Raw genomic sequence first — 26,220 nt, forward strand, 5'->3', positions numbered from 1 at the left:
ACATTTTGCCTGATTTTTAAAACACTGCTGCTAGAGGTACGTTGTTGAAAAATGGGCTTTAGGTTTTGTTTTGTTTTTAAATCAACTTAATCCTGGAAACAGCACCACAACTCCACATTTCATTGATTCATTTTACTTAACAGAAAATGAATGGACGGATAATGCCAGTGCTTTTGTATCGCTAGCTGTAATTGACTATATAAGATAAAAAGAATACAGTTAAGTGCTATGCATACACACACTCACATCCATTTTCAGTAAGATGTCAGGTAAAAAAAATACTTCTGTATGTAGAAAATATTTTTAAAAATATAAAAATTAAATTTTCTGGTTCTCATAGGCATATGAAACATTTTGATTCCGTATCGCAAAAATAAAAATAAAAATGCTGTTTTGAAAAGTACAGTACATTCAGGTATTGCTTGTGGGTTTTTTAAAAAAAGAATCCCAGTAACTAGTCCTTTGGTGAGATATAGCAGCTGTCCTGTTATGCCAATCCAGCATCTTTTGCCATGCCATAGAAAATTCCTTTAGATGCTATAAGACGCGAAGGTGTGTCAAATTCAGCAATTGCTCCTTTTTCTAGAACAAGGACTCTGCAAAACAAGAGGGAAAGTGAAATGTGTTTCTAAACAAGAATTGCTAATCCTAACCACCAGGCGGAGGGGGCAGGAATGTCTGTTGTCACAAGGTCTACTAACTGCAGAATCCAGCAGCTTTTTTAGGTTCTCAAGATTTTATTCCACATACTTTAAAAAAACCCAAAAACAATCCTAGAGAAAGAGCAAAAATGTGCCAGCTCACAGGGGACAAGTACTGAATTTGAATGTGAGAAACCTAAGTTCATGTCTCGTCACTGCCATAAGACTTGCCAAGTCACACTTGGCTTTAGCTCTTTACCTGGGAAACTGAAATACCCCTAATTGTGTCATGGCACTGTTATGAGGGTGAGCAGAAAAGATGCAAAGCACTCTGCCCATTAGATGTGTTAGAGGTTAACTTTCATATGAATTGCAGTGCTGCAGCCACAGAATTTTAGTTTCCTCCATAGTGTCCTCAGAATACTTTTCTGTGCCTAGAGAAATTAGCTGATTAATGGCTTGGCTGCAGAGAAAAACACACTTGCTATCCTTTAGAGTGGGTTTACTATATGGGCATCCCCACTTTTCTGAGTCTGTTGGCTCTTCCTATTTCGTCCCTCTTTGTTGCCATTGAAACCCATTTGATAATGAGTTAATTTGATCTGTTACCATAGGGTAAGTGGCTAAACGAGCAATCCCACCTACGCCTCATTCAAGGTCCTTTCTCGGGGGGAAAAAGGAAAAAACAAGCGACCTCTCCCTGCTCTTCCTCCCAGAATGTTCATACTGCTCTTTGCATATCTACAAAGCGAAGTAGCACCATTACTGATGAGTAAGCACTCCAGCTTGCCATGTGAAACTGTGGTAGAACTCTTTCCAGCCACCAGAGCTATTCTAAGGATGTGAACAGCGTTCCTCATGACATTTCTATGGACGTTGCCTGGAGCATCACAGGAAACCAAGTCCCTCCTTAGGGAGGGTCTCGGAATAGACCAGGAAGTGAAGCACTAGCCAGTGACCACCTGGCAGGGCAGGGAACCTGTGGCCCTCCAGATGCTTTCGGACTCCAATTGCCAGTGCCAGGTAGCATGACCAATGTCTAACAACAGCAGGCTACATCAATGACCTAGGGCTTGGGACAACCATATCATATCTGACCTAGGAAAAGAAGTGGGTACCAATACATCCTGGGTTTCATGTTCCTACTGGATGCCACAAATTAATCTGTAAGGCTGGCAGTGGATATGAATTAACTGATCCAGTATAAAAGAGCCAATTGGTCTTTAAAGATATGTTCCCAAAAAAGGCTGAAAGGCTTTTAAGCCTTTTTAATGGATCTGATAGTGGGATTAATTGCAGGCTCTATATTAGGTTCACCTGTTTCCTTGGTTTAAGATGGGCAAATGCAAGTCAGGAATAGTCATACAGATTATTTTTAGGATGCCATAAAGATCATAGCTATGCTCTTGTCCTTCATAGTTACCTGGTGTAATCCATAATTGTATTCAGCCTATGTGCTATTGTCAGCACAGTACAGTCTTCAAACTGTGTTCGTATTGTCATCTGAATGAGATCATCCGTCTCAAGGTCGATTGCTGCGGTAGCTTCATCCAGAACCAGGATTTTGGTTTTGCGGAGAAGAGCTCTTGCTAAGCAAACAAGCTGCCTTTGGCCAACACTGGAAAAAGAAGATCAAACTTTTATTTCATTTCTTTATTCCGCCTTTCCTCAAAGAGGTTAGCAACAATAAATTAAAACCATCAAATACTAACAAAAACTGCAAAAGCATAAAAGCAGCAGAGATTAAAATAACATAAAGAAAGAGCAACCAGCCAAACACTTAAAACAACTTCTAACAAGCTTTAAAGATTTAACAAAAAACCTTCCTAAGGGAAGGTCTTCATAATGAAATGAAAGGCTACTAGAACGGTAGCAAACCATTTTGCTGTAGGTTTCTAGTGGTATCAATTTCTTGAACTGATTTCAGTTACCTAAGGTTTTCTCCTCCTTCCGAGCATTCGTAATCCAGCATAGCTGGCTGGCTGCTGACAAACCTCTTCAAATTGGACAGTTCAAGAGCTTTCCATATTTCCTCCTCAGAATATCTATCAAATGGATCCAAATTCAGTCGGAGTGTTCCAGAAAAGAGAACAGGGTCCTTAACAAAATTAATACAATTCCATCAGCATACAGATAAAAACAACAACCTTCTCCCAGCTCCTGCCAACCTAGCAGTTCGAAAGCACATCAAAGTGCAAGTAGATAAATAGGTACCGCTCTGGCGGGAAGGTAAACAGTGTTTCCGTGCACTGCTCTGGTTTGCCAGAAGCGGCTAGTCATGCTGGCCACATGACCCGGAAGCTGTACGCCAGCTCCCTCGGCCAATAAAGCTAGATGAGCGCCGCAACCCCAGAGTCAGCCACGACTGGACCTAACTGTCAGGGGTCCCTTTACCTTTACCTATTGCTTGAATAGATTCTAATTCACTAATGTGGTTAAAACAAGAAATCATTTCTGTGGTCTGCATTACATTAGGAAGTGATGATATATCCAGCACCAGGTTTGACTCCCAGTGAGTGCTTTACAGTTGAATGGACACAAGGTGGTCATATAAGCAAGACTTAAACCCCATGGCCTTTTGGGTTTGTGGTGTTCGGGAGCCAAAACGTTTGAGTTGCAAGGCGTTCGGGATCCAAGGTACGACTGTAATTTGTTTAAAGCATGTCAAACCAATTTAAAAAAACAAACAAACCATTGTTAAGGTTAACTGGTTTGTCCATTTGGACAAAACAATAAACCAGAGTTAAGCAGAAGTGGAAGCGGAAGCTTTCAGACTCCTCTTCCCAGTTGCACAGTGGGCAGAGAGAAGTGTGAAAGCCAGGGGCTCACTGCAGCACATTTGGCTCTTTCACTGTGAACTATGGTTTAGCATGATGTGCAAACGTGGCCATAGTAAAATGACACCAGGACACAAAATAAGTTGTATTACATATTAAGAAGGGGAGGATGGAATTCAACATGAAGCTACAATTTTCAGTGGCAGTCATGCTCCTTATAACATAGGCTTCCATCTTAAGAAGTGAATTACTTGTGGTTGCTTGCACTAGTGCAGTGGTTGGGAGCCTTTGGCCCATGGGCCTAATTAGGCCTGCAAGACCTCCCCATTTGGCCTACAAGGCTATTTCAGCCAAGCCATGCCCCTGCTCTACACCTGATGCCATATATGATGTTGGGTGTGGGGCAGGTAAAGACTTGCTTCCTGCCCAAAAGTAGCTTGCAGGCACTGCTGATTAACTGATTGACCATGTTTACCAAGGCACATGGCTATGCAAGCAGTGACCAACAGCTGAAGTCAGTGCTTGCATGGCACTGTGTCTTTGCCTCCTTAGTTTGAAATCAAAGTGCATGTGCAAAGGACAAATGGGTCCCCTGATGTCACTGTCACATCAGGTGATTGATGGCCCATGGGATGGGTGGAGATCCAATCCCCCACCCCTACACTAGTAGAAGCTGCTTTATGGCCTCCATGATGTTATTCTGATGAGTGTCATGACCAGTGCCATTTTGATGGGATAAAATTCTGTCACGGAATTACAACTTTCTTTGAAGTTCTCCCCAACCATTTAAAGGAGTGTAGGAAAAAGACAAAAATAAATAAAGAATGAAAGTCTATTTTCCAGAAGCAAGGCTACACCCAATCCCTCACAATACATGAAGATGAGAATATAGCACCATTGGTGCTAAATCTGGGCCAGTGATACAAAAAAAACCACCTACCGGTACTTACCAGGGATGGAGTACACAGAAAGATATAGCTGTGCTGCCCACTATAAGATTTCAGAACAGGAACTATCAGACTAAGAAAATAAAACTAAGAGTACTCGGCTACAGCTGTGAAAATATGAAATCTCTTCATTTTCTGAGGGATGTGTATGCCTATGAAACTTAGAGATCAAGAGAAAGCTTGCTTGAGTTGAAAATAGACCTTAGCAGGAATTGCTATAATGTTGTTCCATTTTTACAGCTCATTCAAATCCTTCCTCTTGGGTTCCCTGTTTATTCCTGTCCCGGGGCACAAAAGCAACTATTATAAAGCAAATCGTGTAACTGCTAGCCCTAGATACACAGCCTTGCAGCCGTCTCACTTTACAAAAACATAACAAACCTGGTTTGTTTGCCATATTAAGTTATATTTAGTGTATCTCTCAGGGCATAGGTCAGCTTACCTGAGGAATTATAGTCAGCTTGGATCGTAAGTCATGAAGGCCAAGGTCTGAGATTCTTAACCCATCAATTTTGATTTCCCCCTCCACAGCTTCTAGGATCCTGAAGAGGCAGAGGGTCATAGACGATTTGCCAGCCCCAGTTCTTCCAACAATCCCAACCTAATTCACGTGTTTGAAAAATTAGGTTCAGTTAAATACCAGAACGTGTTTAGTTATCTTATGATACACCGTTTCACTTAAAAAACAAAACAAAAATTACCACTATCCTGATCTAGGTGAATTTTTTTAAAATTGAATTGAATAGAAGAGAATCAAAAGAAAATGCACTGTTATACAACTGAATCTGTTCTAGGGATTTCTGTGAAGAAGTATGCTTATCAGTCAAGAGGTTTATTAAAGGGATAGTTAGGCCTCTGCCTATTAAAGAACTCTGCAGGGCTCTCTTCCTCCTCCCTGAGAAAGGGCCTTTTCTTAAGAGTGAAGCACTCTGGGCAAGGTAGCCAGAAGTGTACACATGCCACAAAAGAGAAAAGGGTCCCCCTCTACTCACAGCTCTTTCTTCACTCTCTGTCCTCTAGCTGCACACTTTCTCTTTACTACACTGTGCAAACCTTCTACACTGTTATAGGTATTTTTTGTTTGGCAATATATTTTCAAATAAGCTAATTTTGTATTGGCCTAATATCAGTGCCTGAATTCCCACTTCCCGCTGCTTTTGGTCACCACCTTTTTTGGGAGGTAGGATACATGAATATTCTTTTTGTAGGATAATCAGCTTCATATAACCAACATGCTTAAGCCCAAATAATGCTGGAAGGGATTTAGACCTGTCCTGCCACCTTGGGAGGCCCTAGGTAATCAAGATTTTTTCCCCTTCAGTCTACCTGAGAAGCTCAACATGCAGCAACCAGCTCAGACCTCATGGCTCTTAGAAGCCACTCTTGAGTTCCCATACCAATAACTTAGGAACTTTGACAACTTTTACTGCCTGTGCAACTTTTTCTGAATGCTGTATGGGAATGCTCATGAATCTGACATTTGGAGCTTTTGTAAGTAAACCATTCTTAACTTACCAAATGTAAGTCTTTTTCTATGCTATGGGAACAGGTTTGGAAGTTTTAGAACTCACAAGGTCTAACAGCCTATATTCCATGCTTTACTTTGCTGCATATTTCTGCTGGGGTTCTCTCACCAAAAAGCACTTGCCCCAAACCTGGATCTTGGCATCCAGGAAATTCTCCTTTCTATACCTATAGTTTCCCTTGCAACCAATACTTTTAAAGTTTTGATGTTCTTCTTCTTTCTTTCTGTTACTGACCTAGCCGCTCTTTTTCTTTAATGTAGCCTTATACATTTTCTATTTCTGCACACACATTTTTCATTGCATAAGCTTCTACAATTTCTTTTCTATTTCAAACAATTACTGCTTGCTGAATGTGAAAACAACAGTCTTTTGTCTCCTTAAAGACCAATGCATTTATTCTGGCATAAGCTTCCATGCACTAGAGTTCACCTTATCTATGGTTTCTAATTTAAAGTGTGCCACATTTTCTGTTCCTATAGGAGGGGCTTTGTTCATTTGCAATCTTTGTTTTTCTTTCTTTCTTGCAAAGTGATGTTCTTCTGCATACCTAGGGAGCCCTGGAAGTATACAGAGGCTCCACCTTGTATCTAGGTGGCTCTGTTTCATTTCCCCACTGGTTGGCGTAGGGTCAGTTAATTTGTTATAGATGAAAGGATGCTGATGGCATGTGTGAACATTGACAATGAAAGTTGTTACTGGAGGTGGAAACAGAAGTGGAAATCACAAAGTAGATGGGATTCTGGGGACAGGACGCTGTCAGTTGAGGAAAGATGCAATTCAGAAGTTGCTGCTTCTCCAAGCAACACTCAGTGCCTTCTTACAGTGGAGATGGGGTGAAAGCTAAATGGTAGAACACACACTGCTTTGGATGCAGAAGGTCCCAAATTCAATCTCTGGCATTTCTGGGTAAGGCTGGGAAAGGCTCCTGACCAAAATGCTAGAGCCCCCCTACCAATCTGTGTTAGCAATACAGTGGTACCTCGGGTTAAGTATTTAATTCGTTCTGGAGGTCTGTTCTTAACCTGAAGCTGTTCTTAACCTGAAGCACCACTTTAGCACTATTTCTGGGTTAGCGGAGTCTGTAACCTGAAGCATATATAACCTGAAGCGTATATAACCCAAGGTACCACTGTATTGAGCTTGATGAACTGACCCGGTACCAGGCAGTTTGCTACAGTATGTTCCAATAGATGCACCGAATGAACTGAAAACAAAGTCTGCAAATTCAGGTTACTTCACATATAATTTGATTCTATCCATGGCAACTGTGATTGTACCTTTTCTCCACCTTTCACACTGAGGCTGAGGTCTTTCAGCACCAAGTCCAAGCCTTTCCTGTACCTTACAGAATAGTTTGCAAACTCCACTTCGCCCCGAGTGGGCCAGTCTTCTGGTGGTCTTTTGTCTTCAATTATCCAGGGAGCCTAGAGGAGAGAAAGAATTACAGCACACAGTAGAGAAAGAATTACAGCACACACACTGTTTCCAGAAGGAACACTTCTCATTCAGACTATTAGGAACTCACCTCAGTTTCAGTTTCAGAATATTCCTTAACTCTTTCCACGGCCACAATGTTGCTTTCTAAGTCTGATGTCATCCTTACCATCCAGTTCAGAGACATTGTCACCTAAGAAACAACAACATGTTACCTGTTTGAGAAAAGTACTGTCACAAATAAATAAATATATTAACCATCATATATATATATATAGTGTGTGTGTGTGTGTGTGTGTGTGTGTGTGTGTGTGTTTACCCACAGAGCAAAGGTAGTGCCCATTGGTGTTCAACTGGACTCCCTCTCAGCCCCATCCGGTGATGCCAAGAGTAAGGGATGATGGGAGTTGCAGTCCAACAGCAACTGGAAGGCACCAGACTGGCCTCTCCTGCTACAGACCATCCTTGAAATGCAGGGTCGAAATTCAGCTGACATTACGCTGAGCTGAACACAAACCATAACAGGTGAAGCTTTGAGAAATTAGGAAGTTCTGATATCATCCCCATTTGTATTGCTCCCCTTTTGGACCCGGAAGAAGGCAGAAGAGGGGCATAATGGGGGAGGAATGGGGCAGGGTGCACTTATGTGCGCTCAGATGATATGCATGGGGGCTGGGAATGAAGCCCCCATCCCACCCACCCCCCACGCAAAATGGCCCATCGCCTGTATTGCTCTCTTTAATGTCTCAGAAGACATCACCTTTCTTCAGCTGCTTCCCCACCAATAAGAAAAAGGAAATACTGTAGCTTCCCATTCTTACAACATCACCATTTGGGTAAGCCTAATATTCCAGCATCTAATTTTATTGCAAATCCCTACAAGGAAATGAGCGTGCACACAGTACCTTCAATTTCCTTGAAACCTTTGAGGGCTTATTATAAACTATCAAAGGTATCGCTATTTCTTCTATTCCACTGAATATAAATGCACCGTGGTAGAATTCATTGCTTTGCCAATTTTAATGTGTGATCCCACTGTTACTTGGGATAGAGATTCAATCAATATGCCTCTCCTTTCTACAAAATCAGCATTCATAGCTTTTAAAGCTGAGAGGCAAAGCTCAAATCTTCTGATCTGACCAGATGTAATAGTATAGGACCAAGAATTTCACAAAGCAATTTCTCCATCAAAGATTGTTACTTCTGATTGAGGTACGGCAGTGCACTTTTTAAAGTGAAGCCCACTGTTTTGCTTCAGGATTTCAGAGCCATATCGAATCTAACCCATCCTTAGTAAAGCTGATGACCTCACACCTTATTGAAAGGGTACTTAAATCCCTCATAGATTGCCTAAACTGATGGCTACCATAATATGCTATCCTTAACTAAATGTCCTGCTGTGGGAAATTTAGTAGAATATAGTGTTAAAACCTTGGTGTAGTTTCTCCTCAGTTACCAAGAACAAGAAGCACAACACTGCCATCTTAAGCTTTCTGAAGGCTCCCTTCACGCTGCGAGAGCTGCAATTTCATCTGGCCCCCTCCTCTCTGGAGCTACATGGGGCAGGATCTTTTTGGCTGTGGCACCTTGCTTGTGGAGCTCTCCCCACCCTCCCCAGAGGCTCACCCAATGGTACCTGTGCCACTATCTTTTAGGCACCAGGCAAAACTTCTGGTTTTCCTAACCTCTGAAGATATTTTGATTGCCTTGCTGCAAAAGATGTGTGGTTGTTTTTTTAGCAATCTGTAGTTTACTGTAGTTTTATTGTGTTTTTATTAGTTATTATAAACAGCCCTTGTCATTTTGCATTGGCAGGCAGCGTAGAAACTGTTAAATAAATATAGGGGCATATATGTGCACATGAGCAGAACCAACTGTGTGAGCCATTCCCAACCAGCTGGCACCCTGCCAGGAGGGAGAGTGATATTCTTTTCCTCAACCAGAATAAATACTGCTTGCATTCAAATGCACAGCTAATGCATTGTTTTCACTCTGCACAGAATCTGATTAACTCTGTGATTGGGCTTTTTAATATTGGGGGGGGGGGAATCCCACAGACATGTAAGCTGACAATCTTAGATGCAATCTTCCAAAAGCATTTCCTTTTATTCCTCGGTTTGTTCTTTATTTTCTTCCCATTTCTCCCAATTTTCTTTCAACCAGTCTTCCACACACCCACACCCTGAGCCCTTATTCGCCTGAAGGGTAGAAATGCCGCAGAATTGTGCAATTAAAGCCCAAATGCCTAATGAAAAGGTCACACTATAATGATATTTCAGTTCCGCTGTTCAGATGAGCTCTCTCCTGAGACACATTCTACACACCTGCAATGCATAGGACACGGAAAGTCCAACCAGGCCAGGGCTCAGGCTGTTTTTACTTAACACAGCAAAAAGGGCTGCAAAAAATACGACGCAATTCCCTACAAATTCAACTCGAATTCCCAGCCACCTATTAAACGAGAAAACATAAAGAAGTAAATAGTACAGAACTCAAAATGCAACATGTGAAAACAAGTGGGATCTGCAATAAAATGCTGCAGTATGGAGTGCTACCCTTCAAGATACTCCATTCCATTACCCCTCCATTTCTTCCCCAGCATCAGTCAGCCAGCAATCTGTGGTTACTCAATACTCTCAGCCCTCACTGGCTATTTTGGGAGTTCCAGCTCCTTTAGGATTTTAAAAAGATTTTATGTACTTCTGCATACTTCTGCTGATGCCTCCCTCTTGTGTTGGGTGGTGCTGTTTTGGCTACATAATTAAGGGCACGCACAGCCCGAACATCAGAAACAGACGGAACGAGGAAGCTGTTTCTCTAGTTCAATTACTCAAATTATTTCCATTAACTTTTTTTTTTTAATTCAAAGATTGATTTTACCTGTTGGACACAATTGAGGGATAGTGACTTCTCTGGTTGTCATTCACCTTCATGTCACTGAGACGAACAAAAGCCTTTCCTCTTCTATAAGCTCGGATGACGCTTGCTCCTGTGACGGTTTCCGAAAAATGAGAATATATGGGAGACCTGCTGACAGATTCCAGCCGCTTCAATTGGCGAGAGGTAGCTACGTAGAACCGCTGCCGTTGTTCGGTTCAAAGGCAGACAGGTAAAAGAACAAAACAAAACAAAGAAACGTGAAACCTTTTAGATATTTGAGCTGAACTATTAATACACTGTGCCATGTCTGTGCAACGTAAGAGTGAGAAACACCCGGGACTGGGGAAGCATTTCCTATTTCCAACTCTAAACCTAGAGACAATTGATTAGACACCAGAATCACATGGTAAAGCTTTTCCTAGACTATCTCACTTTAGTACACAAATAATGCTCGCTCCACCACAAAAACTCCCTGTGCACAGAAAAACACAATGTCCGGGAGGACAGTCTTCTTCTGAGACATGTGGGTATCTTTGTGCACATGGAATTTATTTTATGGAGAAGCATTGAAATATATAGCCCCTGCACTTGCAGCCTGAAGAAGGAGAAGAAGAGTTTGGATTTGATATCCCGCTTTATCACTACCTGAAGGAGTCTCAAAATGGCTAACATTCTCTTTTCCCTTCCTCCCCACAACAAACACTCTGTGAGGTGAGTGAGGCTGAGAGACTTCAAAGTATGACTAGCCCAAAGTCACCCAGCAGTTGCATGTGGAGGAGTGGGGAAGCGAACCTGGTTCACCAGATTACGAGACTACCGCTCTTAACCACTACACCACACTGGCTCCTAAAGTGGAACAGTCTGAAGAAAAGCACTATCCCTTGTTTCCTGCTTAGTAGGGGGTTGGACTCGATGGCCCTTGTGGTCTCTTCCAACTCTATGATTCTATGACTGCATAAGCTGGCTTCTATGCTGCAACTCTGAGAACGCACCCAATCATCAATTTACTGCCGAGTCTACCAGCCAGCCCACTGAGCTGAGTTTTTAACATTATAATGCAGAAGATTGCCACTGTTACAGGATGACTTAAAGAACTATCCTACACTGGCAGAAAGGCAAGCTTGCCAAAAAAAGGAGCAAAGGGATGTCCTGCTGTGCAGTTATGATGTTCCTATTGCTGCTTCCTAATGTTTCCTAAGGGCTTGAAAACATTTCTTGATTAACTGGTGCAATTGATCTATTCATTTGGTAAATGCAGATTTCCATCATCATTGTCATCATTGTTTTTTTTTAATCTGAGCTCCCACACAATGCATTTTTTCATTCGGGTAGTGCTTTTAAAATGGGCTTTAGAGTAGCTGGTCTGTGTAATTTATGCTTAGAGAAACTGTCATTAAAATTTACTCAAAGAGAATGCTCTACCATTTCAGTTAAGAGACTGCTTAAAAGGGAAGCTGTTAATCAAATAGAAATATTCACATTCGACTGACAGCCTCGTGGCCTGTGTGTGTGTCACTTACGGACTCACTGTTAAGACCGTGTTCATGGAAGGCAGTCTTACTTGGCTACGAGTGATCACCAAAGAAGAAGTAGTGTGTGTTTTGCGTTTGTTCCCAACAACATGCTATCACAGATTCTGGGGCTTGAATTGGGAACTTCAGAGGCTGAGATTTAAGGCCTGTGGGTACTTTGGCCCAAAGGCTATTGTTAGATACAAAAGGGAATGTGGTATGGTGAGTTCTAGATGGGTTCTTCATGGGTGGGGTCTAGCTGGCCAAATCTTCTGCCCAAGGTTAAGGACTGTAACTCTTTCTAGGGGAAAGTTTCCACATGCTTTGAATTGCTCCTTCAGGGTATGATGGAAGGAGAGGGCACTGCCTCTGGGGTGATTGTTTGTGGATTGACTTGCTCCTAGATGAGAGACTGGAGCTACCCAGGGAAGAGGGGATGTGAACTAAGCTGGTTACTACGTGAGAGGCAGAATGCTGCAGAATCACAGAACTGTAGAGTTGAAAGGGACCCTGAGGATAAACTAGTCCAATTCCCTGCAACGCAAGAATATGCAGCTGTCTCATACAGGGACCAAACCCACAAAACCCTGGCATTATCAGCACCATGTTCTAAACAGCTGAGCTTTTTTAAGAGATGAATTTAACTCATAAATGTATAGTATACCCAGTGTGGTAGGTGGGCACTTGGTTATTTTGCTATTTTATACTGATTTTGATTGGTTGCTTGTATTTATTGTGCTCTTATTGTATTTTTCTTTTGTATTAATATTTTGTCCACCACTCTGGAAGCCTCTGAGCTGGAGAGGAGTATGAAGCCTTGGGATTTGCAGGCCTGGTATCATAAAAGATATATAGTTTTCTGCTTGGTCAACAGAGCAACGACCTTGGAGATAACAGAACGGGGGGGGGGTATGTGTGGCCCTCCAGATGTTGCTGGGCTGCAACTCCCATATTGACCACTAGCCATGCTGGCTGGTGCTGATGGGTTTTCAAGTCCAACAACATCTAGAGAGAAATAAGTTCTCCACCTGTCATAGAAGAAGCGATGGGTTGCCAAAGCAGTGTCCATGGGTGCACCTGCACTGGTTTTATGGGTCAGCGTTTGCTAAACTATGTCTAGTTAAAAGCTGTCTCCAAAAGGAATACCCCTTTGATAGAGGGATGGCTATCTAAAACAGGGGGGGAATGCCTCCACCAATTAAGTTAGTATTTTTCACAGAAAGTTTAATTGATTTATGGGTTGTGATTTGTGAACTTCTATTTCTCAGTTAATGAGAAAGCAAACTTCCCTTAGAATATATGTTCTTACTCTGTGGCATTGCAATATTATACCCTTGCCTGCCTTTTCATTAGTGATTACTTTATGAACAACAAAAAAGCAATTAAAAAGTGAGAGTGCTTTGAAAACATGCAAGAGCTGCTATGAAAGGTCCAGAGAGCCACAAGACTCTTATCTAAGGCTGCTGGTGAGTTAGCCACCTCTCCTGTTCTATGTCTCCTATTCCCTTCTTGCTGTGCCTAACAGCAACTAAACATTGCAAAGGCTATTTTGCAGAATGTAAGAGACTTCAGACAATCCTACTTTGGAACTTCAGCCTCTGCATTCAAAGTAACTGAATCCAGTATTAACACACATATTAAGGGATGCACATTTGGGGCTTGAAATACTAAAAAACAGAACGATTATGCCAGCCACCTAACATTCTGTTAAAAAAATAAAGAAAACAAGCAATGAAGCCAAAAAAGGTACTTATCCCAATTACCTGGGCAAAGAAGTATAGGATTGCCAGAGGTATTATAACCACAGCAAAGAGTGGGGTGCTTGCTATGATCACAATCATCGTTGACACAGAAACAAAGAAGGTTCCCAGGAACATCAAGATAGTTGGCGGTATCACTTCATCAATCACATAGATGTCTTTCGAGAAGCGGTTGATGATTCGGCCAATTGGAGTTGTGTCATAGAAAGACTGTGGGGTGTGGAGTTTGTTCTCCAGCAATCCGGAGTGGAGAGTACGAGCCGCTCTGATGCCACCCATTGCCAGAGTAAAAGAGGAGATCAGGACAAAAACCCCTGTTTGCAAAAGGGAGAAATAAGCAGAAGACTTGAGTGTACCAACTGAATGTGGCCCTGTTCTCATCGTAACTTTGCAACTCCTCTAGCAGGCTATACGAATCGACAGCAACACCTCGTGCATCAAGTGATGGATGGCAGGAGGTTGCATATAGAGAGATTAGACTGTGATTTTTAAATTCTACAAGTATTTTCTGGCTGGTTTGATTGTAATTTTATATGATATGACTTTTGATCAATTTTGTTTAATAAAGGGCAGGATATACATTTTACAGCTAAATAAACAAACCAACTTTTATTGTGTAAGGAGCAATGTAGACATCCCTATATATGATATAGGAATATTTGTTCCTAGGGCAGAATTCGACTTTGTGTTGTTGTAAACATTTAAGCTTGCTAGACAGAATGATACAATTAAATTTCTGGTTCTTCACGGTTTTCCTCTGTTCTTTTCAATCCATTTACCTGAGAATGCCATCAGACCTTTGTCCTAGACCACTGTTTAAGAACCACCAGTATATTCCATACCACACACCATTTCTTCTAGCTCCGCTAGCAAGCTGTATTTAAATCTATAGGAGCAGTAGCAAATAACACACTTAACCTTGCAAGAGACCCAGGGCAGCATAGACTCCGACTCGCTTGCCCACGTTGCGCTGAGTGCCATTTATTACCGGTTCATTGGTCCAGTCACTGAGCCACACGTTGGCCCCGACTGCAGAAGCATTTTGACAGCAGTACAGGAAACATATAAATAAAGAAACTAGGGGGCCAACAGCCTTCATGTATTGCCAGAAAACAGTCAGTTTGACCTGCAGTTTGAGACAAAATAGAGTTTGTTTAGTTTATAAAAACCAATGCCTTTAATTTCACAGAAAAACTAGCCACTTGCCGGAGTCAGAATTTGTGCAATGAAGTAGGAATCACCAACATGAAATCACATTATGCAGGCATTCCTGAAGGCAGAAAATGTGGCTGCAACAGAAGGATGTCCAGAGTAGAGGTATCATATGGAAAACATAGAACTGTTATAGAAATAGAAGGAATATATAGCCAGGGAGGATTCATACTTAATGAATCTAAATAAAGAAGAGTCTCATGTAATGGGAAAAAATATATATGTGCTGTGTGTCAAAGAACAATGAGAAAGCATTAAGTGGTGTTTCAATATATTATTGGGAAAGCCCTTTCAGTCAACTGCAGCCAGCCTTCAAAGGACCACATCTGACTGATGGGCAAGGCTACCCACCCAGAAGCTCTCCACTGCCACAAATTATGCAGCTGAGTTTCCTGCATTTGTCTGCTCCTATGCTAGGTAAAGGTAAAGGTAAAGGTAAAGGTAAAGGGACCCCTGATCATCAGGTCCAGTTGTGACCGACTCTGGGGTTGCGGCGCTCATCTTGCTTTATTGGCCAAGGGAGCCGGCGTACAGCTTCCAGGTCATGTGGCCAGCATGACTAAGCCGCTTCTGGTGAACCAGAGCAGCGCATGGAAACGCTGTTTACCTTCCCGCTGGAGCAGTACCTATTTATCTACTTGCACTTTGACGTGCTTTCGAACTGCTAGGTTGGCAGGAGCAGGGACCAAGGAACGGGAGCTCACCCGGTCGCAAGGATTCGAACCATCAACCTTCTGATCATCCCTCCTATGCTAAGTACTTTTTAATAAATTAAGAAACATCTTTGAAGAAGTAAAGTGTCCTTATTGTTTAAGCAAACCTTTCTTACCGTGCCAGTTTCAGAAGTTTCTGCCTCAATGAGTTTGTTAGGACTTTTCTTGGGTTGAGTTGTCTCAGGTGGCTTTTTATCACACACTCTTCTTTTCATTGACATTTTACCAGGGCATTCTCCATCTGAAGATATTACACTGAGCTCTCTGTGTTTTATATATTAAAATGGGTGGGGTGGAGGAGAAAAATAAGAATTACGGTAATTACGCAGCTGAATGACAGAACAGGCAAGTTCGCTCAATTTCTGTAGTAACGCCTTTAAAGAGAGGTTTAGGGTTTACCTTAGGAATTGCTTACGGACTTCGTTTGTCACTGGTTCATTGTCTGCCAGATCTATGTGGTTGCTGAGTGTGTCTTCAGCAAGCAGGACCTCCTCATCTTCCACTAATGCAATGGGATAGGAAATCTTTAGCTTATTTTGGCTTTTTGCTGAGCCAATCTTTTAGAAAGGTTTTGCTGAGTGTACAGCTTCCCAAGCCACAAAAAAAGACTGAAAATCAAGAAGGAAGTTCAACTCTTTAGGGAAAATAAAGAGGGCTTCGGTGTGTTTGGGTTTCTAGGCAATATCTGAATAATCAGGCCTGGGATTCCAGCTTTGAGACAAGGAATGGGGCTAATAGGGTCTCATGATACAGCATTGTGAACCTTGTGAATTATAACAAGTATACATGCAAGCATTTCTGGAAAGAAATAGGATTGACTGATGATTCCATGGCATTATAATTATACAAGTGTAATGAGGAGGTGGGGGAAGAAGGTAAAGAAAAGCCTCACCTCAAGGAAAAACCAACCTACCAACATACAGCTACCTACTTCCAATCCTAATTCTTAATCACAGCCTTTCCCCCTAGTAGTAAACAGAGTGATGGCACTGACTAGACCAGGTTGCAAAGATCCACTGGTCCACCCAGTTTCAATTCTCTACAAAAATGGGGGGGACCCCATGTTCTTGAATACTAGGCATCTTTGTGCCCCCCCCCCCGTTTTTTTTAAGGGCTACATTTATACATATATGGGAAAGTGCTCATCATTTTGTATGCTTTTTCTTTAAAAAAAGATTTAAACACAGTTCCAAACTGCTCCTAGCATTTCAATCTGGCATGATGTAATTAACAGTCTGGGCAGGGAATTTGCGGCAGGAAGGTGGGAATCCTTACTTGTAGGCTCATCTTCTTCTATGTCTTCATCAGGTGCAAAATTGCGGAGGAACTCTGCAAAAGCCTGGTTTTGTTGCAAAAGCTCTTGGTAGGACCCCATTTCAGAGACTTTGCCATCTATAAGTACAACAATGTGGTCCACCTGTGGCAAAAAATTGATGCTGTGGGTCACCAGAATTCGAGTCTGAAAAGGGAAACAAGACAATGGTCAGGCAATACTCATCCTGCTTTTGTTTTAGCAAAGTAAGAATTAAAACAGGCGGTTTGTCAAGAAGGTGCAATTTGCGATTACTGCAAACAGTCGTGTAAGAACGAAACCAGTTAGAAGTCATCTAAGCCTGAACAAAATAGGATTGCTTTTCTAGCTGCACGTTAGTACAAAGCTGCTGCTATAAAGCAACATATGACTGAGAATGGGGAAGTGGGCTTTTTGGGTGGCAAAGGAGGTCAACCTCTGTTATGTACTGAAGTTCTCACCCTGGGCCAGCAGGGGGATACTGTAGATAGTTTTCACTCAGGTCCACGTCAGTTATTTTAGGCGGGAAACCCTAGGTTTTTGTTGCTACAATGTTGATAGCTGGCTGCCTATAAAAGCAGGCCGGCTGAGCTGTTTGCTGTTCAGTTTTCTGTTCCAGCTTACAAAATAAAGAGCTGCTTTGGAGAAATCGCTGTGTCGTCTGCCATGTCTACCGAGTATTCAACAACTTCCACACTAAACATGTTCTGAGATCATGGCTTACATAGTTTCAATCATTTCTACTTTTAATCATTTTAGGGAGACTAGAAACTCTCTCTGTCTCTTCCCTTCCCTTACACAAAGAAAAGCAAAGTTTCACACAATTCTACATGTGCCACCATGTTCCTGTACAGTACTATGCTGAAGTGACTGCAGACATGGAGAATTTTAGATGTTTGTTAGCTCACTTTTCCTTTAAGCATTCCTTCTGGTCCAATGACTTTGTCAAATATGTGTTTGGCCACATGGGAATCCACAGCTGAAAGGGGGTCGTCTAGCAAATAAACATCAGCCTCGCTGAAAACAGCACGGGCAAGGCTCACTCGTTGCCGCTGGCCACCTGAGAGATTGATGCCCTGTGTGATGGGGGAAAGAGAAAAAGCACACCATAGCTTTTAAATTCAACACTGCTACCAGCTGGAGCAGGGTGAAAAAAACAACTGCAATATCTGTATGGTCAATAGCTCAAACATTCTATTACAATGTCCATGGGCTGTTTGTTATAAATCAATGGATGTTGATCTAAAGTAAAAATATTAGAGACAGTCCCTGTGAAGAAATGGTGGAGAAATTTAAATGTAAAAATGTTGCTTGTGACAGTTTTCTTGCAGTTAACTGAAGGGGGGTGGTACTCCTAGCCGTTGTGCGAGAGATGCATTGTATTGGGGTTCAAGTGGCAATGACAGTGTTCCTGAAGATGGTTAACACATCTGATGATGGTTATCTTGGGAGATTTCAGCTATATCAAGTTGTTTAGAGAACACTGCATTTATATGATTCAGTGGAAATCAAAAAGGTCAGAATATGATAGGTCCTTTTGTGGACATTCTATTCAGATCTACAGTATTGGCCCGAATATAAGCCGCACCCACTAATAAGCCGCACCTTTAAAATTCAAGGGGAAAAGAGAAAAAAAGAGAATACCCGAAAAGTTACAATAGCTAAAATAGCAAATCACTGTTCAATTGCTACATTAATAATAATTTATTATTTATACCTTGCCCATCTGGCTGGGTTTCCGCAGCCACTCTGGGCGGCTTCCAACAGAATATTAAAATACAATAGTCCGTCAAACATTCAAAGCTTCCCTAAACAGGGCTGCCTTCAGATGTCTTCTAAAAGTTTGGTAGTTGTTTTTCTCTTTGACATCTGGTGGGAGGGCATTCCACAGGGTGGGTGCCACTACCAAGAAGGCCCTCTGCCTGGTTTCCTGTAACTTGGCTTCTTGCGGTGAGGGAACCGCCAGAAGGCCCTCGGCGCTGGACCTCAGTGTCCGGGCACAACAATGGGGGTGGAGACACTCTTTCAGGTATACTGGACCGAGGCCGTTTAGGGCTTTAAAGGTCAGCACCAACACTTTGAAATGTGCTCGGAAATGTACAGTTCCGCAGGCACTCACACCCCTAAATGGCAAATGTAGAAGAAAATCCTGTGGGTACTAGAGAGGACCCACAAGTGGGTTAAACAGTCTCAAGCTTGCAAATTGGCAATAAAACATTTTTTGTTCTGTTTTACCATATGTCTGTTTCAGCAGCAATATCGTAAAAGCCAATTTTTGTAAGGTCACGGCTTATATTCAGGCCAATATGGTATTAGTCCATAATTATAGGCCAATGGTGTCTTGAAACTCCAGTGAACCTGGTGATTCGTTGCAGGGTTCTGGCTGGAGAGGGCAGGCTTAGCACTGAGGTCAGTCAAGCCAATCAGCTTGACCGCATCTGGAAGGTTGTGAAGACACTTAGTGAGGAATGACTTGTGTCCTTTACCACCTTGGGCAACCATCACCACCTACATTTGCTGTAAAAGACTTTACCTTCTCGCCTATCTCAGTCTGATCTCCCCCTGGAAGCATCTCGAGATCTTGCTTCAAGGCACATGCCTCTAAGACAGTTTGGTACTTCTTCTCATTATGAAGATGGCCAAACAAGATGTTATCTTTCAAGGTGGCATTCTGGATCCAAGCTAGCTGGGGAACGTAAGCGACTGAACCCTAAAAGGAGGTATCAAAAACATACATAAAGCAGATCAGTTTGCAAGCCACAAATATTTTCCAAATGCTAAAAATGGATACAATGCTGTACTGTGAACCAACCTTCACGGCCACGTTCCCATGGAGCTTTTCCATGTCTCCAAGAAGAGCAGACACCAAGGATGACTTCCCACAGCCAACATGTCCAACAACAGCCACCAAAGAACCACTAGGGACCAACCAATTGATGCTGTAGGGAGTAAAAGAAGGTAAAACTGAGGATGGACTAATTTGCTGACCAAAAATAAAATAAAAATGGAACTAGTTAATGTAAAGCCAAGCAGAATCCTGTGGCATCTTAAAAATATTGTGACATAAGCTTTTGTAGGTCATAACTGATGTTATCAGATCTTTTGAGCTGTTTTTATTGCACTAGACTTAAGATAGTTACTCTCTGGAATTTCCATCATAAAGTAAAAAACATGTCTGTCTTTCTTTACGTGCTGTGTTTAAGCACAAGGTATGTACTCTCCTTGGCAGGAATTCAACACAGCATTCCACCAGAGATTCTGTTTAATCAGCTTTCCCCAGATTTGGTCATGTGGTCAGAGAAAGAATAAAGAATGTTGACTGGAAAGTTAATGCCTTCAGAAGAGGGAAGCCTGAAAGATGTCATGACAACACATAGGAGTCTTATAGCCAACTTAAAAAAAAAAGATACACAATTAGATTCCATTTGTAGTGAGTTGCAAAGAGCTCCCTACCATTTCCCAGCTGACCTTTTCCAGCTTTGGGTCATATGTCCCTTTTTGTATGTGTTCAGCTGAATGAGATTTTACTTTTGCAGTGGTGCACTAAAACAGAGCCATGATTTATTTACTTACTTACACATGTTCCTGTTGCAAGTCACCACATTTCATAAGTTGTCCGTGTGCGCACTAGATTTGATGAGTCATGACTTGGACAAATACCAAAGCTTTTCACAAGACAATTTCAAGGCACTAAGAAGTGCTGAAAAAGTCTACTCATGCTGACTTGGCATCTGAAAGGCAGTCATGTGTCCCTCCTCCACCCGTAGGTTCCCAGATGCCTTAAGCATATAGGCTGCCTGTAATTTGTGCCTAGATTAAGATAGTAACTGTCTTGGCAGCTGCATGTAATGCTGGCAGAGATACTGCCAGATACATTTGGCAGAGAATTTTTTTAATGCAGCAGGTTGCTTCACAAGTAACCAGAGTAACTCTAGATCTTCAGTGCTTTCCCCATGTTTAAGGTTGCCACACGTCCGTATTTTCCCAGGCAATACCAGGATTTCAATGGCAGAAGTGACGTCCAGGGGGAATTTCCGAAAAGCAGTGGTTTGTCCTGGATCTTTGGCAACACAACTGAAAAATCTCTCCTTTTTGCTCAGCAATTTGTTTGTGTTCGGATAGCTGCCTGAAGCACAGGGAGCGCAGCGGCAGTTGACGCTGCGCTCCCCGGGCTTCAGGCTGCAGGCTGCCATCCGCAAGTGCTCTGAAGGCTTGCGGATAGCTACCTGAAGCCTGCATTCACTCCATAGGACGCACACAAATTTCCCCTTCATTTTTGGAGGGGGAAAAGTGTGTCCTATAGAGCGAAAAATACGGTACATTTTGAAAATGCAAAATTTCAGTGTATAAAGCAAACAAAAAGCAAAAAGTAGAAACAAGCATGGACACAATCCAGTCAAAGCTGCGCACTTTTATGTCCCATTAATTCTAGGTAACCATGTGTTTAATTATACCTTTGAATACTGAATACTGAATACTCTTGCCCCATATTTGGCAAATTTATGGAACTGTTTAAAAAAAAGGTAACGGACCCCTGACAGTTAAGTCCAGAGGCAGATGAGACTGGGGTTGCAGTGCTCATCTTGATTTACAGGCCGAGGGAGCTGGCTCCAAGTTATAAGCAGTAAGGAAATTCCAATATGTACAAGTGAGTAAAGCTTGCTTACTCTTTCAGAGCTGGCTCAAGATCCTTTGCCCAGCTGAATGTTCCATCTCTTACAGTAACAGCATACCCTGTATTTAAGAAAAGAAGACATAATCTAATGCCGCAGTCCTATACATAATCAAATTCAGTGGGACTTCTGAGCACGCGCATCGGATTTCACAGTGGCTAGGGGGAGTGGGCAGGCAGAAATCTCAAACTGGGCCTCTTTAATGAGAAAAAAGTGGTGGGGTAAAGGACTGGTGAGATGCATTTGTTGATGAGCTATGGGGAACACAAAAGATTTCTGCTTTTTTGTTGCTCAAGCAGCACTCTGTCACATGCCAGACCACAAGTCATGCAGTTGAGGTCAGTGCCAGATCAACATTTCAAACAATTTTTTTTGAAAAAACACCACCACCACTTTGGAGAGCTGGTAGATGTGGAACGCTACAGACTGATGGGACTCTGCAGTAACATCCATAATCCTCTATGCAGCTGTGTGTTTATGAAATAAGAGGGGAAACTTTTAAAATAAGAGACATCCAGCAACTACAGCTTAAATATTTATCCAGTAGCAATTACTGAAATGCACACTTGTTTATCTCCCCTAGCCAGGCCTGGCCGTTCTCTAGAGATTATACCCAAGTGCTTTGTGCAGTCTAATTCTTAGCAGCTCAAGGACGGCTCAACACTTCCTTCCCCCCTTTTCCTGCAAATGGAGAGGCTTTCTCAAATGGAGAGGCCAACAAAGGGCCACCTGGGAGGGTGCTTCACAGGAGCAGGCATAAGTCCGAGAAGCTCCGACTTGCTGCCTTGATGTTAGAGACACGCACAGGCTTCAACTGTGGGGCTGCATTAACCAAATATGAGACTCCTACCATTTCTTCCTCCTTTACTATCCAGCTCCACCATACAAATGAAATGACTCCAGTGTATTATTACCTGGAGTAATTAACTTGGTTTCAACACAGCCTGGATCAAGTTCATCATTTGACAAGAAGTGCTGAATCCTCTTCAGTGAAACGCTCGTCTAGCAGAACAAACAAACGAAAAGGAAAAAAAAAAGAGAAATGAATTTTCATTATTGCGGTCCTAAGGGAAGAACTGTGCATTAATTCAGGAGGTTATTTATCTGCTGCTCAAATTGTTTTGCTGGTGCAAATAGTACAAATGGGCAGTTAATCTGCATCAGCCCTATGTACAGTGTGCTACTATAGTCTGGTTTGGAGGTGGCCCCTACATGACTGGGGTAGGGCACTGGATTTAAACCAACAGGTTGGTCATGATCATGTCTGGCTTGGTTCAGACACCCACTCCTTAAGTTATGTTTACATTTGGTATAGCCTTTGCTTTTTGTTTAAATAAAGGACGGGCAGCATTCTTACCTGTGCGATGTTGCTAATGACCTGGGGGAGCATATTGAGTGGGAACCTGAGGAGATTAAAGAGGGAGAGAGACACAAAGGCTTTTTCTGCATCAAGGATGTTGTTTTCATTTACGGTGACATAAACGGCAAAGGTGGTCAAGGCAACCTGGAAGCCAGAAAAATAAATTGAATAAACAACACCTGTCGGCTTGATTTTTTTAAAAAAGGGAATCAAATGTAGCCTTCCTGGAAATATAAGATCTGAAAGGAACAATCTGTATGGGATGAAGGAACAATTGGTTGGATTATTTGATATGCTAATATGCTATGGAACAAGAAAGCATGGCACCACTCCACAAAAATGCAAATATAATACAAAGGAGTACAAGGAATTCAGCCTCCAGAAGGTGTTTCATAATAGCAGCAGCAACTCAGTATTCTATAACAACATTGAATTGGTCCCCCTGACCACTGTGGATCTGATATGTAGAGCATGGGGGCAGAAGATTTCCCTGTTCTCCTTTCTCCTAGTAAAGTTGGAAAATTAATCTTGCAGAGCATTCTGCTACAAGGAGAACTACATGAAATAGCTACCCTTTCTCACAGATCTCCCAGTGTACTTCAACTCCACACTGAACAGTGTTACCTTAAAGAATGAGGAAAGCTGGTGTAAACAAGGTGAGGCAGGATAGTTACTGCTTGCTGTAGAAAGTCCACTGTGTCATAAAGGCCATTCCTAGACACCTCAAAGTCAAAATTAATGTTTCAGAATATAGTCTGCTTACTTAATCTCAGCTGCACATTATAGCAGGTTGAGCTCTTTTAACTTGCCCTTTCCTGCCACGTAGGCACATAGTTCATATCTGTGAACTCATTTCACAGATATAAGAAATATTTAGGAGAAGTGATGACCTCCCCCCCCCCCCCGCAAACTATCATCATGCCATGATATGATTCAGTCATAGAATACTGTGCAAAGTTTTGGTTGTCCTGTCTCGAGGAGGGTATCTATGAGACTGCAGAGGTATAGGGGAAAAAAAACAATTTAAAATTATGAGAATGGATAGGAACAAAGCTGAGGTCTTAAGCAATCCTGTTCAGAGTTCCAGCCAGCCATGCCCTTTTCTACAATATTCCATTCCAAAACTTTATGGCAATTGCCTTTACGTAAGCAAGTCATTCAGCGATCCAAGCAAATGGTGGAACATACCATACAAAATATATTTATCCTAATAACACAATCCATTTCAATATCCAGTACTGCATCTTTTACAATAAAGATAAAAATTACAATAAAAAAAACCCAGACTCCCATTACATAAATGGATCCTATCCATTTATTATTGAATTTAACACTTTGGCAAGAAGAGTTGGCAGATTTCTACTATATGACATTCTTCATCCTCCATTATTCTTATTCCTGTAGGCATTCAGTGCATTCCCTTTTAATAGACAAAACTGCAAACTAGCAAGATCAAATTAAATCATTTCGAGTTCCTTTGCACTCTTGTCTAATCATTCTAATTGTGGCATCTTGTGCTTTTCTGAACCTTGTAAGACTTGTGATGTACAAAAAGCCTGCCTTATTATTGTTTGACTACATATTGCAGTAGAAGGTTAAAACACAAAAAAGATGGGATTGATTTATTCTCCTCTTAAGCTCGATTCAGTCTCTGACCTTTTCCCTCTGTTTTTAGCTGAGCATTCTTTCTGTTAGTGTTGAAACCACACTTACAGAACATCTTTAAACTTAGGAAATGATAACATACACTTTAGATAAAGAGTTTGGAGGAAGGCTATCTGATTAGCTACTAAAGATAGTATTGTTAATATTTTCTGCTTATGATGTAAATGGGTGAAGATGACTATCTTTGGGAGTGAACAGAATTTAAAGCACTTCATGGTTAGGTTAACAGGAAGGGGGCTTGAGGGTCAAAGAAAGGGAACTCAGTCATGATATAAAAGTCAAGCATTTTGACCTGGGAATGTAATTGATTTTGGCGGAGATGCTGGAAAATAAATATTATTCCCAGATAATAGCTGGAAATCTTGATAAAATTAATTGTCCACTGTTGTAGAATGCGGAACTTAGTTCCTATTTTTTTTATTAACAGTGACCATTTCTCATTTTTTTAATTAAAAAAAACATATCTTGTCAGTGTAAATTATGTCGGAACACACAATGAAGCTCAAAGAAGTACATTTCTTTCTTAAGAGATCTTATATTGCCTAGTTAGTTGATAATCTAGTCCTATCTAAATACTGGGGGTAAGATAATCTTTTAGGAGGACGGAAATGTGACATATTTGATTTGTTAGCAAAAATACTAATAGGTTCTGTATCACCCAGTCCATTCCATCTATCCTAACAACAGTGAAACAGCATTTTATAGCACTAGAATTCAGGGTCACTGACTGGCAACAGCTACAAGATAAGGTAGGGAAATGTATTTCTTCATACACATACTCAGGTTATGGAATTCACTGCCACAAAATACTGGGGATGGTTACTAGCTAAAATGATTTTTTAAAGCCAGGGTGGATAACTGTGGCCAGGTTTTACTTTCTTTCTTTTTACTCCTAACTTCCACCACTCAGCATGGGTGATTAACAGGGATGACGGGAGTTGTATTTCAGCAACACCTGCAGGGCTATAGGTTCACCATCCCTGTTTTAAAGGATTATACACATCTATAGAACATAATGGCTGCTGGCCAAATGCAGCTTTCATGTTCACAGGAGATACTTCTGATACTGGGGACAATGAACAGGTACAGGATTGTGTTTTTCCATCATGAGCTTCCCAGGCATAACTGACTAGTCCTAGTTGAAGACAGAGTGTCAGACTAGATGGAACTTTGACCACCAATACTACCGTATTTTTCACACGATTGGACGCACAGGACCATAGGACGCACCTAGTTTTTTTGGGGGGGAAATAAAGGGAAAAAATTTCCCCTTTATTTCCCCCCCAAAAGCAGGTCAGGGAAACTGAACCAGGTCGAGGAACAGCGGGATAGTGGCGCTGCGCCTCCCTGCTGTCCCCCAAGCTTGTGGGGCTGGCTGATGTCTGCCTGGCGCGCGGGGCGATCTGCTTCAGCGGGCCCCACCCGCCAGGCAGCAGGCTGCTATCCGCGGCGTGGGGAGCCCTGCGGGGATCTCCTGCAAGGCTCCCCACGCTGCGGATGTGTTCCCGAAGCGCCGGGCGCTCTGCTTTCAGGGCGCCCGACGCTCCGGGAAGCAGGCTGCTATCCGCAGCGTGGGGAGCCCTGCGGGGAACTCCTGCAGGGCTCCGCACGCTACAGATGTCTGCCCGGCGCGAGGGGCGCTCTGCTTCAGGGCGCCCCACCCACCGGGAGGCAGGCTGCTATCCGCAGCATGGGGAGCCCTGCGGGGAACTCCTGCAAGGGTCCCCACGCTGTAGATGTGTTCCTGAAGCGCCAGGCGCTCTGCTTTCAGGGCGCCCGACACTCCGGGAAGCAGGCTGCTATCCACAGCCTAGACATCCCTGCGGGACC

General features: G+C 42.3%; 1 protein-coding gene across 3 annotated transcripts in view; it reads right to left on the reverse strand.

Moving 5' to 3' along the window:
* Nucleotides 1–117: 117 nt before the first annotated feature.
* ABCC3 (ATP binding cassette subfamily C member 3) overlaps nucleotides 118–26,220 on the reverse strand; it is a 78,029-nt gene continuing 51,926 nt past the window's right edge. For all 3 annotated transcript variants that reach the window (XM_083727938.1, XM_083727939.1, XM_083727937.1), the window contains 19 exons: nucleotides 22,723–22,869; nucleotides 22,280–22,367; nucleotides 21,360–21,426; nucleotides 19,505–19,631; nucleotides 19,226–19,402; nucleotides 17,601–17,768; nucleotides 16,677–16,860; nucleotides 15,801–15,903; nucleotides 15,518–15,665; nucleotides 14,395–14,602; nucleotides 13,480–13,790; nucleotides 10,206–10,405; nucleotides 9,650–9,776; nucleotides 7,417–7,518; nucleotides 7,169–7,315; nucleotides 4,808–4,966; nucleotides 2,573–2,739; nucleotides 2,065–2,259; nucleotides 118–596 (listed from right to left, as the gene is read on the reverse strand). In XM_083727938.1, coding sequence (XP_083584064.1) covers nucleotides 488–596; nucleotides 2,065–2,259; nucleotides 2,573–2,739; nucleotides 4,808–4,966; nucleotides 7,169–7,315; nucleotides 7,417–7,518; nucleotides 9,650–9,776; nucleotides 10,206–10,405; nucleotides 13,480–13,790; nucleotides 14,395–14,602; nucleotides 15,518–15,665; nucleotides 15,801–15,903; nucleotides 16,677–16,860; nucleotides 17,601–17,768; nucleotides 19,226–19,402; nucleotides 19,505–19,631; nucleotides 21,360–21,426; nucleotides 22,280–22,367; nucleotides 22,723–22,869 — 2,934 coding nt within the window. In that variant the 3' untranslated portion in view covers nucleotides 118–487. The remainder of the gene's footprint in view (nucleotides 597–2,064; nucleotides 2,260–2,572; nucleotides 2,740–4,807; nucleotides 4,967–7,168; nucleotides 7,316–7,416; nucleotides 7,519–9,649; nucleotides 9,777–10,205; nucleotides 10,406–13,479; nucleotides 13,791–14,394; nucleotides 14,603–15,517; nucleotides 15,666–15,800; nucleotides 15,904–16,676; nucleotides 16,861–17,600; nucleotides 17,769–19,225; nucleotides 19,403–19,504; nucleotides 19,632–21,359; nucleotides 21,427–22,279; nucleotides 22,368–22,722; nucleotides 22,870–26,220) is intronic.

This window comes from Podarcis gaigeae (assembly GCF_964106915.1).
Source record: "Podarcis gaigeae genome assembly, chromosome: 2".
Taxonomy (NCBI): domain Eukaryota; kingdom Metazoa; phylum Chordata; class Lepidosauria; order Squamata; family Lacertidae; genus Podarcis; species Podarcis gaigeae.